Source organism: Eleginops maclovinus, chromosome 19 (assembly GCF_036324505.1).
Source record: "Eleginops maclovinus isolate JMC-PN-2008 ecotype Puerto Natales chromosome 19, JC_Emac_rtc_rv5, whole genome shotgun sequence".
In the NCBI taxonomy this organism is placed as follows: Eukaryota; Metazoa; Chordata; class Actinopteri; order Perciformes; family Eleginopidae; genus Eleginops; species Eleginops maclovinus.
The window spans coordinates 24801788-24816577 of record NC_086367.1 but is presented as its reverse complement, the minus strand read 5'-3'; the positions used below and the strand labels follow the sequence as shown (position 1 = coordinate 24816577).

Below are 14790 nucleotides of genomic sequence, written 5' to 3'. Positions count from 1 at the left end.
CAGGTTTAATCCCAGTGTTAGTCTGGTTTTATTCAGGTTTAATCCCAGTGTTAGTCTGGTTTTATTCAGGGTTAATCCCGGTGTTAGTCTGGTTTTATTCAGGGTTAATCCTAGTGTTAGTCTGGTTTTATTCAGGTTTAATCCCAGTGTTAGTCTGGTTTTATTCAGGGTTAATCCCAGTGTTAGTCTGGTTTTATTCAGGGTTAATCCCGGTGTTAGTCTGGTTTTATTCAGGGTTAATCCCAGTGTTAGTCTGGTTTTATTCAGGGTTAATCCCGGTGTTAGTCTGGTTTTATTCAGGGTTAATCCCGGTGTTAGTCTGGTTTTATTCAGGGTTAATCCCGGTGTTAGTCTGGTTTTATTCAGGGTTAATCCCGGTGTTAGTCTGGTTTTATTCAGGGTTAATCCCGGTGTTAGTCTGGTTTTATTCAGGGTTAATCCCGGTGTTAGTCTGGTTTTATTCAGGGTTAATCCCAGTGTTAGTCTGGTTTTATTCAGGGTTAATCCCGGTGTTAGTCTGGTTTTATTCAGGGTTAATCCCGGTGTTAGTCTGGTTTTATTCAGGGTTAATCCCGGTGTTAGTCTGGTTTTATTCAGGGTTAATCCCGGTGTTAGTCTGGTTTTATTCAGGGTTAATCCCGGTGTTAGTCTGGTTTTATTCAGGGTTAATCCCGGTGTTAGTCTGGTTTTATTCAGGGTTAATCCCGGTGTTAGTCTGGTTTTATTCAGGGTTAATCCCGGTGTTAGTCTGGTTTTATTCAGGGTTAATCCCGGTGTTAGTCTGGTTTTATTCAGGGTTAATCCCGGTGTTAGTCTGGTTTTATTCAGGGTTAATCCCGGTGTTAGTCTGGTTTTATTCAGGGTTAATCCCGGTGTTAGTTTGGTTTTATTCAGGGTTAATCCCAGTGTTAGTCTGGTTTTATTCAGGGTTAATCCCGGTGTTAGTCTGGTTTTATTCAGGGTTAATCCCGGTGTTAGTCTGGTTTTATTCAGGGTTAATCCCGGTGTTAGTCTGGTTTTATTCAGGGTTAATCCCGGTGTTAGTCTGGTTTTATTCAGGGTTAATCCCGGTGTTAGTCTGGTTTTATTCAGGGTTAATCCCGGTGTTAGTCTGGTTTTATTCAGGGTTAATCCCGGTGTTAGTCTGGTTTTATTCAGGGTTAATCCCAGTGTTAGTCTGGTTTTATTCAGGGTTAATCCCAGTGTTAGTCTGGTTTTATTCAGGGTTAATCCCAGTGTTAGTCTGGTTTTATTCAGGGTTAATCCCGGTGTTAGTCTGGTTTTATTCAGGGTTAATCCCAGTGTTAGTCTGGTTTTATTCAGGGTTAATCCCGGTGTTAGTCTGGTTTTATTCAGGGTTAATCCCAGTGTTAGTCTGGTTTTATTCAGGGTTAATCCCGGTGTTAGTCTGGTTTTATTCAGGGTTAATCCCGGTGTTAGTCGGGTTTTATTCAGGGTTAATCCCGGTGTTAGTCTGGTTTTATTCAGGGTTAATCCCGGTGTTAGTCTGGTTTTATTCAGGGTTAATCCCGGTGTTAGTCTGGTTTTATTCAGGGTTAATCCCGGTGTTAGTCTGGTTTTATTCAGGGTTAATCCCGGTGTTAGTCTGGTTTTATTCAGGGTTAATCCCGGTGTTAGTCTGGTTTTATTCAGGGTTAATCCCGGTGTTAGTCTGGTTTTATTCAGGGTTAATCCCGGTGTTAGTCTGGTTTTATTCAGGGTTAATCCCGGTGTTAGTCTGGTTTTATTCAGGGTTAATCCCGGTGTTAGTCTGGTTTTATTCAGGGTTAATCCCGGTGTTAGTCTGGTTTTATTCAGGGTTAATCCCGGTGTTAGTCTGGTTTTATTCAGGGTTAATCCCGGTGTTAGTCTGGTTTTATTCAGGGTTAATCCCAGTGTTAGTCTGGTTTTATTCAGGGTTAATCCCGGTGTTAGTCTGGTTTTAAGTTTAGTGTTTCTTTAGATTTAATCTTGTTTTATTCCTTTTTCTTTCCAGCTTTTTGTCTGGTTTAAATTGAGTTTAAGTCTAGTTTTGGTATCGTCTTCTTTGAGTTTAATGCACTGTTATCCAGTTGGGGTTTAATTTGAGTCTCCTTTTATTTCAGTTGTGGTTTAATTTGAGTCTCCTTTTAGTCCAGTTGGGGTTTAATTTGAGTCTCCTTTTATTCCAGTTGGGGTTTAATTTGAGTCTCCTTTAGTCCAGTTGTGGTTTAATTTGAGTCTCCTTTTAGTCCAGTTGTGGTTTAATTTGAGTCTCCTTTTAGTCCAGTTGTGGTTTAATTTGAGTCTCCTTTTAGTCCAGTTGTGGTTTAATTTGAGTCTCCTTTTAGTCCAGTTGTGGTTTAATTTGAGTCTCCTTTTATTCCAGTTGGGGTTTAATTTGAGTCTCCTTTTAGTCCAGTTGGGGTTTAATTTGAGTCTCCTTTTAGTCCAGACTTTAGCACAGTTTAATTTGAGTCTCCTTTTAGTCCAGACTTTAGCACAGTTTAATTTGAGTCTCCTTTTAGTCCAGACTTTAGCACAGTTTAATTTGAGTCTCCTTTTAGTCCAGACTTTAGCACAGTTTTATTTGAGTTGTACTCAGCTAAAGTTCTCCTGTTATTTTTATTGAACCCACTTCCCTCTCCCCCCAGATGATGCTGAAGTACAAAGATAAGAAGTGGTATCAGCTCTGATGCAGCGCCGAGCCGGACTCTGATCACAGCTGCAGGACGCTCTTCCTCCTCCTCTTCCTCCTATCAGCACCAGAGAGAAGAGGCGGAGAGGAGGAGGAGCAGCTCAGAGCCTCTGAGGTCTCCTACCCTCGTATATATCTCATAAATATATTTCTCTACACCTGCTGTCGGTCCGGAGAGGAAGGACTGTGTTCCTCTCCGGACTCAGAGGACAAAAGTCTGACGTCCTTCCAACCAATCAGGACGTTTGTGAAGGAGGACCCATCAGTGAAGTCTGTTCCTGCTTGAAATGATTCTCCTGTCCGTGCGTCTTTTCTTTGTGTCCCCAAGGAGCCTTTCAGACCCAGACCACGAGTCCCAGAGTGAGGGCTGCTAGTTCTCCTCCACCTTTATTTCAAAATAAGAGCCCAGCGCAGAGTGACTTTGCTTTAATTTTAAAGGTTATTTATTGTGAAGGTAAAACAGATATGAAGTTGGAATACCGGGCATTGTTTTTGTGTTTGTGTTTGTTTGTTTGTTTTTGTCAATGAAATGCACAGAAAAGTGCTGAACTGTTTACCCCTGATGAAGAGTTTACATTAATATATTAGGAGCGTTCAAGCACTGGAGAGACGTCCGTAAGAGAGGAGGCACTGCAGGGGAACAGGTGTCCCCAGGAAACCCCCCCACTAACACGTCTCCTGACAGGTTAAATATGCAAATGAGGCGCAACGTGATGCAGACTGTTGGAGAGTTTAGGAGAAACAAACTCCTAAATGTGGTTTCTCTTTCCACTCGTCTGAAATAATGCGCCCAGATATCAGAATGAAACACCTGTTCTTACCTGGGGTGTCTCTCCTCTTCATGATTAGTGTAAATGTATATTTTGGTTAGTTTTATTGTGATGAAGAATCTATAAACGTGATTATTCTCATGTATCTTTTCCACATTTACAGCTCTGTGTGTCTCTCTGCCTCATGGTGTGTGTGTGTGTGTGTATGTGTGTGTGTGTGTGTGTGTGTGTGTGTGTGTGTGTGTGTGTGTGTGTGTGTGTGTGTGCGCGCGTGCGCGCGCGCGCGTGTGCGCTGCTCTTTCTGTAGGAGCATTATCACTGGGGCTTTTATTTTGAAAGGACAGACTGTCCAGGTTCCTGCCGGACACCAAAGAGTTGCTTCCTTTCACCCGGCTGTCTTCGACTGTAAATCAAGAAGAGGAAGTGCTGGAGAGAAGAGAGTTCAAGAGTATATTTACCAAGATTAGATCATGTGACGTCGGGCCTCGTGCGGGAAGATCTATCTGGAAGTTTCAGAGTACTCCTCATTAAGTATCTGAATATCTTGTTTATTTTTCAGATGTTTATTTTCAGACTTTTTGATATTTTCATGGATTTTTGCTACATTTATTTTTCTGAATTCTTTGGTTTATTTTTCTCATTTTTTTTCCAGATGTGCAAACCTCTTTAAGCATCCACATCTGCTCTTAATCATTGGTATTGGAAACATGATCAGCACATGAGATCCCCGTTTATTTGCAAATATAAAGTATAAACTACCAACAAATGTGCGTAAAAAGCAGTAAAAGAAACCTTGTTAATAAACTTCAATATGAGATGCTCAGGTGTCAGTACAGATAAATAAAATGCATCCAAATTCAGGAGGTTTTATTTTCTGAACTACATGGTATTTATTTAATAATCATGACCTAAAATATATAATATGAGTTTGATTACATCTTATTTCATATTGATAATGGGCGTTTTTAATCCCAGAAATGATTCATAAATAAGGATATATGTTCCTGCATGACGCCCACTGACTCACAAATGGACATTTCCGTACATTTTTCTGGCATTAAATCCCAAATATATACAGCTGTTCGCCATACATGGATCCACCTGTACCTGGGTTTATCCTCCTGCTGCTGAAGCGTGTGAAGGAGCAGCTCTGAGGGATTGCACTGTTTTTGATTTCATTTGTTTGATTTGATCCTTTATTTCCCTCTGTCTCTTTTGATCTGGCTTTAAAAGGACCAAAACATGACAGTATGATCTACTTCATTTGCCAATTAATCAATTAACGCTCCTCTCAGATATTATATTTATATATTTGAAGATGAAAAGAGGCTTAACTCCCAGCTGTGGTCGTGCAGGAGGCTATGTAATAATAATGAAATGATATCGTTATGCTTTATGCAGATGTGTTGCAGCGGTGTGTGAAGGATGCATGATCTTCAGTGTGTGTTCCCCTCCTGCAGACGTGTGTGTTCCCCTGAACAAAGGTTACCTGTGTGAGAGATTAAACATGATATTTATTTCTGTTTCCGTCCGAGAGAGCCGCCAAACATCCCTCCGTCCCTCCGTCCTCTGGGAGGAATATCTGTGGAGTTGCAGTATTTTCTCATATTAGGCACATTTTTGTACAGTTTTATTAAAATCAATTTCACATGGATGTCTCCGACTTAGTCTGCTGCCACAAACAGTTTGGACTGTAGATACACATATAGAGATATTATTGTGCAACGGAAAATAAATGTAAAACTGATCCTGTGTCTGTGGTTGATTTGCACACTTTATTTCTAATATGTTGTTGGTCTGCTTTCTTATTCATTAAATTGTCAACATTTGTTATTTCTATTATATTAAGAAAACTTCCCACAAATTCCCTTCTTCATCCTTCTGATGTTTCCTAAAATTTTGAATCAAAGTTAACTTTTCTATTTTGTCAGTTGAACCATACTGATTTTATTTACGACAAATATAAAATAATAATAACAATAAATGTTATTTCTATTGCACTTCATTTCAGCATCTCAAAGTGCTACAGAGCAGGAAAACAACTACAATTTAATTTAATTTAGCTTTTTGTTCTCATTTTGAACTTATGGTCTCTAAAAATACGGTCGGTTTTATTCAATTGGAATGTATTTAATCTCTGGTTTAATTGAGATGAATGTATTTAATCTCTGGTTTAATTTAGATGAATGTATTTAATCTCTGGTTTAATTGAGATGAATGTATTTAATCTCTGGTTTAATTTAGATGAATGTATTTAATCTCTGGTTTAATTGAGATGAATGTATTTAATCTCTGGTTTAATTTAGATGAATGTATTTAATCTCTGGTTTAATTGAGATGAATGAATTTAATCTCTGGTTTAATTGAATGTATTTAATCTCTGGTTTAATTTAGATGAATGTATTTAATCTCTGGTTTAATTTAGATGAATGTATTTAATCTCTGGTTTAATTGAGATGAATGTATTTAATCTCTGGTTTAATTGAGATGAATGTATTTAATCTCTGGTTTAATTTAGATGAATGTGTTTATTCTGTGTTTAAATTATGTACTTCTGTCTTTTATTCCTACAGTTCCCAGAAGCCCCTGCAGGTGTCGCTTGGTGCTCCAGAGCTCCCGTGGTGCAGCGGGGCTCCTCAGACAGAGCAGCCGGAGAAGAGCTCAGTCTGCCGGGGCGGCGGAGCGAGAGGAGGCGGGGAGAGGAGCTCCAGAAGAGCCAAAAATACTCCTTTACCACCGGGTTTATCACATGTTTGAGGTTTTATTTTCAGTCTCATGGTGTTCATATGTTATATTTCGGCTCTGGATTTATTTCATTTGAGCTCCGGATGGATGTTTTTTTCACCGACCTGCCGAAGAGTCTGTACCCGAGGATGAGAGGGACAAAGACGGGGAAGCAGCCTGTGGGGAGCCGGCTTCTCACCGGGTGTATCTGAGAGGAAAACTGCACAGAAATGTGGAAAACTGGATTCAAATCTGCTTAACCGTAGAAACCTGGCGAGCAGAGAAAGTCAATTGTTTGCTAATTAGTGTCAATTAAGGATTTAACGCACACATATCTTTAAGGTAATTCAGACATTTGATTCTCCGTACCATGATCAGACTAGTGGAACCTCTGAATCACAGCCAGCAGTTTGTTTCACTCAGTGTCCGTGTGTGTGCAGATTTCTCCTGAACTCCGCGACCCTCAGCTTTACTTATATTTACTTTATCCAGAGACTCAGAATAATTGAAATAAACTAAAGGTTCAAACTCAGAGCTCATAACCTGGCCATGACACACTCGTTTAAAGGATAACGCATTCACTATGATTAAATACACTTATCAAGGACACTCATTCATTCCCAGAGACTATTCTCTGAGTTTGGTTGCATTACATAAAGCCTCATTAGCATATTGAAACAACATGTCCAGCAGTGGCTCAGTCAGTAGGGGCTTGGACTGGGGTCGTAGGGTCGCCGGTTCAAGTCCCCGAACAGACTTGAAATATGGAAAGTGGACTGCTACTTGGAGAGGTCCCAGTTCACCTCCAGGGCCCTGCTGTGGTGCCCTTGAGCAAGGCACCGGACACCTCCAATCCCCCCTCCCCATTGCTCCCCGGGTGCTGCACGGTAGCTGCCCACTGCTCCTAGTACTAGGATGGGTTAAATGCAGAGGACCAATTTCACTGTGTGTGCTCTGCAGTGTGCATGTGACAATACAGAGGGCTTCATCCTCCGACTCTATCTATCATGTCAGAAAAGCATTACAAAACATCCTTCTTAACTGTCAGTGAGGAAGAGGGGAAGGTTCATGATGATGTCTCTTAGTTAAAGTGTTTAGCCTGTCCACCTGCAGGGTCTTTGTGAAGCTCTTCCCTTCTTCATGAGGTCTCAAGAAGACCCAGGAAGACCCCCAGTAAATGTTAGTGTCTCTAACGCAGAGTCTCGGTCTCCACAGGGTGATCATCGCTCTGGACTCGTGGAGGACTCATGGCTCCCTCAGCTGAGGGACGGAGAGGATGATTCACATTAAAGCTCTCCAGACTTTGTGTTCCAGGTGAGACGAGGTCGACCTACTGCAGCAAGTCAACAGAATCCCTGGTGTCAAATACAGATTCTGAATTATTTTCAGATCTAAGGCTTTTCTCACGTTTCCTTATTTGAACATCTTTAGACCCGAGCTGTTATAATAAAAGTGTCTCTAACGGGAGGTGTGCCCCCCCCCAGTGTTCTGACCGCTCTGGGCGCTGCTGACAGATGTGGAGGACTGACCTCGTGGACGTCCTGCAGCTGAGTGGACGGAGACGGTGATTTGAGTCTTTCACTTTCTAAATATCACTTCAAAGATGAGCCAGGGTACAAACCTGGTCCTGGAGTGGCTGTCCAAGCTGAACCTGGCTCAGTACCTGGAGGCCTTCATCGATAACGGCTACGATGACCTGGAGGTCTGTAAGCAGATCGGGGCGCCGGACCTGGACGCCATCGGAGTCCAGATCCAGTACCACCGGCACCAGCTGCTCACCGCCGTCTACAGGCTGAGGGACGGGACGGACAGGAAGTCTGCGGGGTACTACTTCACATTAGAGCCTCTGGACGAGGACAGGTTGGTCAGGACTTCAAAGCCGGGACTACACGAGTCCTCCTGTCCCGGGAACCACAACCTGAAGCTGTCCCCCTGCAACGACTTTGTGACGTATCCCAAACTGAAGCTGAAGGTTCTGCTGAGGGACAAACTGGCTAAAGACGGGATCAACCTGGGAGAGGCCCCGTACACCCACAAGGTAGGACCTGCTTCAGTCTACTCATGGGGCCAGGGTGTAGGTTTAAACCCTGCCGACTGAAGAGTCAGTCTGGATTAAAGGAGGGTTTTTCTCGGGGGAAATGGACATGTGTTGCATCCAGACAGACTGAGAGATAATGAAATGCATGAATACATGAACAGGACCCCCCCCCTCATCCCGCCTGCTGCTCCGGCCTCCAGAACTGAACATTTGCTCTGATGTGTTGCGTAACTTTAATTTGGGGCATAGTTATTTTAGATGTGAAATGGACCCAGATTGAGAGTGTCTCTCTCTCTGTCTCTGTCTGTCTCTCTGCCTCTCTCTGCCTCTCTCTGTCTCTCTCTCTCTCTGCCTCTCTCTCTCTCTGCCTCTCTCTGTCTCTCTGCCTCTCCCTCTCTCTGCCTCTCTCTCTCTCTGTCTCTCTCTGTCTCTCAGCCTCTCTCTCTGTCTCTCTCTGTCTCTCAGCCTCTCTCTCTGCCTCTCTCTCTCTCTGCCTCTCTCTCTCTCCCTCTGTCTCTCTCTGCCTCTGTCTCTCTGCCTCTCTATCTGTCTCCCTCTGTCTCTCTCTCTCTCTCTCTCTCTCCCTCTGTCTCTCTCTGCCTCTCTCTGTCTCTCTCTCTCTCTCTCTCTGTCTCTCCCCCTCTCTCTCTCTCTCTCTGTCTGTCCCTCTCTCTCAGTGGGGCTTTATCAGCATGAAAGTTAACAGAGACAACGTTGGCAAAGCATCCGAACACAGAATAATAAGAAATATAAACAACATGAAAATACATTTCAATCAAGTGTGTGTGTGTGTGTGTGTGTGTGTGTGTGTGTGAGGCCAGCTGTTGGCAGTACTGAACATAAAGCTGTAAAGTGATCCGGTCCAAACGCCAGTGAACTCTGAGGGCGGGGGGGTCAGCAAGTCGATGGATCAGCCTGTAACAGATGTCACTGAGAGGTGGTAGTAAATGTCTCTGAACCAGTGTTCCCACCAGTGTTCCCACCCGTGTTCCCACCAGTGTTCCCACCAGTGTTCCCACCAGTGTTCCCACCAGTGTTCCCACCAGTGTTCCCAGCAGTATTCCCAGCAGTGTTCCCAGCAGTGTCTGGCTCCTCAGGTTTAGTCTGAGCTGCAGGAGGAGACGTCCTCACGATGCTTTCCTGCAGACAGAAACTAAAACCATCAACAAACATGGCTCTGTAGAAGCTGCAGAGCAACACCGCCTCAGCTGGGAGTCAGACCAGAGAAGAGGTCCAGTCTGCTCACACCCGTCCCGCTGCAGGTCCTCCTCCCTGTATGGGCTGCCTCCTGTTTATCATCAGTCAGTCTGATGGTGAAGTGTATTCCTCCTCTGGAGCAGGAGCAGTTCCTCTTCAGCTGCAGCTGGTAGAGGTCATGAAAGCAGAAGTGGTTCTGCTGCAGACTTCAGCGGGGTACAGTACACTGACAGTCTCACCGAGGGAGCTCTCCGTTCCTCAGAGCTGTAGAGGTTCACTCACAGGGCAGCTACATGCTAACGAGCGCCTCCTTTCTCTGATACTTCCTGTTTCACTTCGCTCTCCTCTCTCTGGGTCTCATGTCAGCAGGAAGTAGGCCAGCTCTTTTTTGGCTCATTACGTTTGGCCCAGTTGACCCGGCTGGACGTTCGTTTCATTATACCGTGAGATGATCAGAGGCAGGGAGACAGGCCGACTCTGGGGCTGCTCCAGGTTCACCAGGTCCAGGTCGCTGCATCTGCTGCAGGTTTGGAGGCCAGTACATTTCATCAGCAGGAATATAGCAGCGCTGCAGGCGGTCTGGGAGCTGCAGAGCTGCTGCAGAAACCAGAGCAGCACAGCCTGCATGTTCACAAGCTGCTGCGCCTCATCCTGCAGGTGCATCGGTCGCGTTCAAAGCCTGGGTTTGTGTCACATGAAGATAACCAGTGTTTATCTGTGACGGCACAACCAACACAAAAGGGTTCTTAACAATGCTGAAATACTGGAGTTTCAAGTCAGCTTGTATCCGCTCCTTATTGGTGTGGAAACAGCAGAGTTTGATTTGAGGACTTAAGGGTTTATTTGGATGATATTGCAGCAATAAATAAAGTAAAAAAACAAAGTGAGCAGAAACAGATCCAACGGGGAGGGGAGGGACACAAACATAACCTTTGTCATATTCTTCACTTCATCTTCGTCTGGTTTCTACCTTTTGAGGTCTAGAAAGGAGAGTTTGAAGGTTAATTTAAGGCCTTCTTCACACAGAGGTCATTCCAACAATATCCAATTAACCCTCGTTTAATTCAGAGATGTTGGCTCTGCAGCTACACAAAAACTATATCTAGAATATGATTCCAGTGGCGTGTGTGTAGGATTCCTCTCCAGTTACTCCAGAGCGTTTCACAGTCAACTTCTATCCATATTTGTTGGAGTTCAACCTCTAAAGACGACCTGTTCCCTGCAGCCACACACCTGTCTGAGGGAGGACAAGTTAAACAAAGAGATGATGTCATTCATAATCCCACGGATCACTTCATCAAAATTGAGGATTTTGTCTGAGGATTATTTCTTCTTTCAGGGTGATGGCATCATAAATATAACATCAGACTTTGGAGCGTCAGAAATGACTTTGGAAAAGGCTCTAAATAATGAGGGTAACGGTATCGCCTGTCTCTGATATTAAAGCCTAAACGAGGCAGAGTGATGAGTGTGAGTAAATGTAAATGTGACTGGGTTTGATTGGATTGCCACACAGAAAGCATTGAACCCGTCTGATGACTCCAGATGAAATGAAGCTGTATTTACCTGCAGACCCTCACGCCCACAGTTTAACCCCACCCTACGAGGCCTGTCTCTGCCTAACCCAGTTTAGGAAATGCACTGGTTTGCATCTGTGATCCCACGATGCATCAGTCTGGGTTGGGGGTGCGATCGATGAGTGATGTGCTTTCAGCTCACACGGCCTCAGGACCTATCAGCGACTCTGACAGAGGAAACAGTCGTTCAATGAAGCGGTCGAGATGGCAAATGAGCTGAAGGTCCAAACTGACAGAGCTAACTGCTAATGCTAACTAGCGCTTCTCCTGCAGATTTCACACGGGCTTGCTGTTCACACTGTGACATCATCAGGGGAAATACAGTCCCCTCTCAGAGACTTCACTACATCACTCTCTAAGTGATTCAATCAGAACCCTCTCTGCCCTGCAGGCGTCCCGAAGAAGACCTCCGTTCGTTCCAAACCCGTTTCCTCTACCGTCCTGCGGGACACGGCTTCTCACGAGAGCAGATCCCGTTACCAACCGGGTTTGTAGACCCTGAGCAGAAGGAGAAGGCTCCCTGTTGGATTACACTTAGTGGCTTCAGTTTGCCCAATTTAGATTTAAATGAAGCTGTTGGTGATTAAGAAAATGTTTAGACGAGCATCAAATACAATTGGAAAAATAAAAGTCAGAAAAGCAGAAAACCTCTGAATTCTGAGAGAATCTAAATCTTAGAATTCAGACTTTCTTTCTCAGAACTAAAAAGCGAATCATTTTTGGTCACAATTACTGAGAAGTACTTCACTTGTGGTCCTCTGCCCTTTACCGTAGCAGCAGTTGAATGAATGAGGTTGAACACATTGACTTTTGTTATGAAGCTGATTTGGATTTTCCGTTCTGTTTTTGCGGCACAGTATTTCTGACCCCTTTACACCAGGGCGTTCCCGGGCCGGTTCTGAGCCGGTGCCCAACAGTCTGAGTAAGACTCAGAATACATCGACTGTCTTTGTAAGGGAGTCCTTTTTTATAGCTTCTTATCAATGCCCCCCCCAAACCCCCAGAAGGCCTCAGTGCGGCCTGAAACCCCTCCTCAGAATGGGGAGCACATGGGGGTTCTTCAGAGGGTCTCTCTGTGGGGTAAACAGAAGCAGCGGGACCCTCTCACAGCAGCGTCTGAACGAGCCCAGTGAAACCAGCAGCTGTCTCTTTGTGAGGGACGGCTTTCAGCGAGACACCGGCACAGAGCGTGGACTGGTCCTGGTGGGGAGGAGGAGGGAGTCCCAGTGAATCAGAAGAGGTTTTGTTGTGTTCACATTTCTGTGAGTTTACAAATCGTGTTTTACATTTACAGTTCATCTCACCACAGATTACTGATGAGTCCTTCAAACAGTTCCTCCCCACAGACCGCCAGGCTGCTGGGGTCCTTTGGAAACTGGAGACTACTGATCAATGCTCAAATTGAGTCTGCTGACGAGGCTTCATCCCTACATGAAGAGGTCTATGTTTGAGAAAAAAGTCACAATTATGACAGATTGTCAAATTTCTAGAACATTTCAGAAGTCTGGGAAAATTCCAAATTTGGAATAAAATCAGAACCCAAAATTTAAATTGTAAGAAAATAAATCTGCAAAAGTTACAATTTGGAGAAAAAAGTAAGAATCTAGAAATTCGGAATTCATAAAAAGAGTCAGAATCCTAAAAAACAAATACAGTGATGATTCAAAGACATTTCTGAAAAAAACACAGTTAAAAGAAGTCCTGAAAACAAAGGAACAAAACTCCACTCTGTTAGCCTGCACGGCCGAAGCGTGTCCTCCTTGAGGTCAAATGAACCCATGTGCTCTCGGTCCTGTCCCCCCCCCCCCCCCGATCCTGAAGAATGGATCCTCAGCGATCTAAACGCTGTGTCTCCGCCGGCTTCATGCTGTATGGACTAAGACTCACCGGACCCTTACAGCTGTGCCGCCGGATTACTGCGCTGACGGTGCCGGGGGGGCAGCACTCAGAAGCTTAACATGCCATGAACATGTCACTTATGGTCGGAGGGAGCACAGATGCCTGTCCCTCTGAAACAGGATGTAGAAACAGTGGCTCACACGTGTTAGTGTTTGTATGTATAATGCAGTGTTAAACAGAGCATGATCACTGACCTATATCTGGGACTTTAAGATGAGGAGGGTCCAGATCATTCTTCTATATCCTCTGTGTGTGAGTGGAAATTATTCAGAGCAGCATCTGGAGGGAGCACCCGGGGAAACCCTCCTGCTACACGACACTATCAGGGGTATTATGGACTTTACCATCTCAGAAACACTAAGGTGAAAATCAATTCATCAATTAAGTGCTTCAAGCAGTCAATGCATTCTCTGACGATAAAATGGCTTGAATGTTTGAAACTGGAAAACTGCAGCTGGTTTAATTGAGTTGCAGAGAAAAGCAGGTAAACATTCAGTCAGTCAGTCTCAGTTTGATCCATGTGTTGGTTGGTTTCTCCAGTTTTCCATAGTGTTTTATATGTAGTTTGAAGAGTTAACTTTTTAGGAGGTTACAGGAACCTGTGGGACGCCTGTGAAGATAGAGGAGCACAAAAACACTCTTTCTATCGGGGTCGAGGATGTGGCGTATCTAACATATAGATAAATGTGCATCTCGGAGTCCAAGGTGGGGGGGGGAACTGTCCTCAGATATTCACTTTAATTCCTGAGGATTACTTCAGAGTTTGAGAGCAGACGATAAGTCTTCTTCTGAGCTCTCTTTACTCTTAAAGCTCATGTCTCTGTTTTCTCAGGATGTGTTTTATGATGCTAAGCAGGCGCTGAAGCTGCGTCCTGCTCTCTGAATATAAATCAGTTTTCAGCAGAGACCCCCCCCCCCCTCTTTGTGTGAAACACAGCAGGAAGTTTATAAAGAGAGGAAGATCGTTCCAGTCTGAAGCAGATCCAGAATCTTAATCAGCTTTTCAGGAAAGACACATTACGAGTACAAGAGTGGTTAGAGAACTGTTGATCTGAGAGAGTTTCATAACCCATGATAACGTCTCTTACACTTTACTGAAGTGAGTGTGGAAGAATAATCAGACTGATGTTTTTCTAAAACGATTTAAGACCTGTACCCCGAGATACTACTGCATTAAACTCCTAACAACCTCATAATTAAACTCCTAATAACCTCATTATTAAACTCCTAATAACCTCATAATTAAACTCCTAATAACCTCATTATTAAACTCCTAATAACCTCATTATTAAACTCCTAATAACCTCATTATTAAACTCCTAATAACCTCATTATTAAACTCCTAATAACCTCATAATTAAACTCCTAACAACCTCATTATTAAACTCCTAATAACCTCATAATTAAACTCCTAATAACCTCATAATTAAACTCCTAATAACCTCATAATTAAACTCCTAATAACCTCATAATTAAACTCCTAACAACCTCATAATTAAACTCCTAATAACCTCATAATTAAACTCCTAATAACCTCATAATTAAACTCCTAACAACCTCATAATTAAACTCCTAATAACCTCATAATTAAACTCCTAACAACCTCATAATTAAACTCCTAACAACCTCATAATTAAACTCCTAACAACCTCATAATTAAACTCCTAATAACCTCATAATTAAACTCCTAACAACCTCATTATTAAACTCCTAATAACCTCATTATTAAACTCCTAATAACCTCATTATTAAACTCCTAATAACCTCATAATTAAACTCCTAATAACCTCATAATTAAACTCCTAATAACCTCATAATTAAACTCCTAATAACCTCATAATTAAACTCCTAACAACCTCATAATTAAACTCCTAATAACCTCATAATTAAACTCCTAATAACCTCATA

At 43.3% G+C, this 14790-nt stretch overlaps 2 protein-coding genes across 11 annotated transcripts in view; both read left to right on the top strand.

Moving 5' to 3' along the window:
• Window positions 1-5194, top strand: part of stxbp5b (syntaxin binding protein 5b (tomosyn)) — a 36336-nt gene extending 31142 nt beyond the window's left edge. For all 9 annotated transcript variants that reach the window (XM_063908952.1, XM_063908950.1, XM_063908946.1 and 6 more), the window contains one exon: window positions 2634-5194. In XM_063908952.1, coding sequence (XP_063765022.1) covers window positions 2634-2675 — 42 coding nt within the window. In that variant the 3' untranslated portion in view covers window positions 2676-5194. The remainder of the gene's footprint in view (window positions 1-2633) is intronic.
• Window positions 5195-6129: 935 nt separating this feature from the next.
• sash1b (SAM and SH3 domain containing 1b) overlaps window positions 6130-14790 on the top strand; it is a 52153-nt gene continuing 43492 nt past the window's right edge. For both annotated transcript variants that reach the window (XM_063908754.1, XM_063908753.1), the window contains exons 1-3: window positions 6130-6513; window positions 7387-7485; window positions 7656-8209. In XM_063908754.1, coding sequence (XP_063764824.1) covers window positions 7775-8209 — 435 coding nt within the window. In that variant the 5' untranslated portion in view covers window positions 6130-6513; window positions 7387-7485; window positions 7656-7774. The remainder of the gene's footprint in view (window positions 6514-7386; window positions 7486-7655; window positions 8210-14790) is intronic.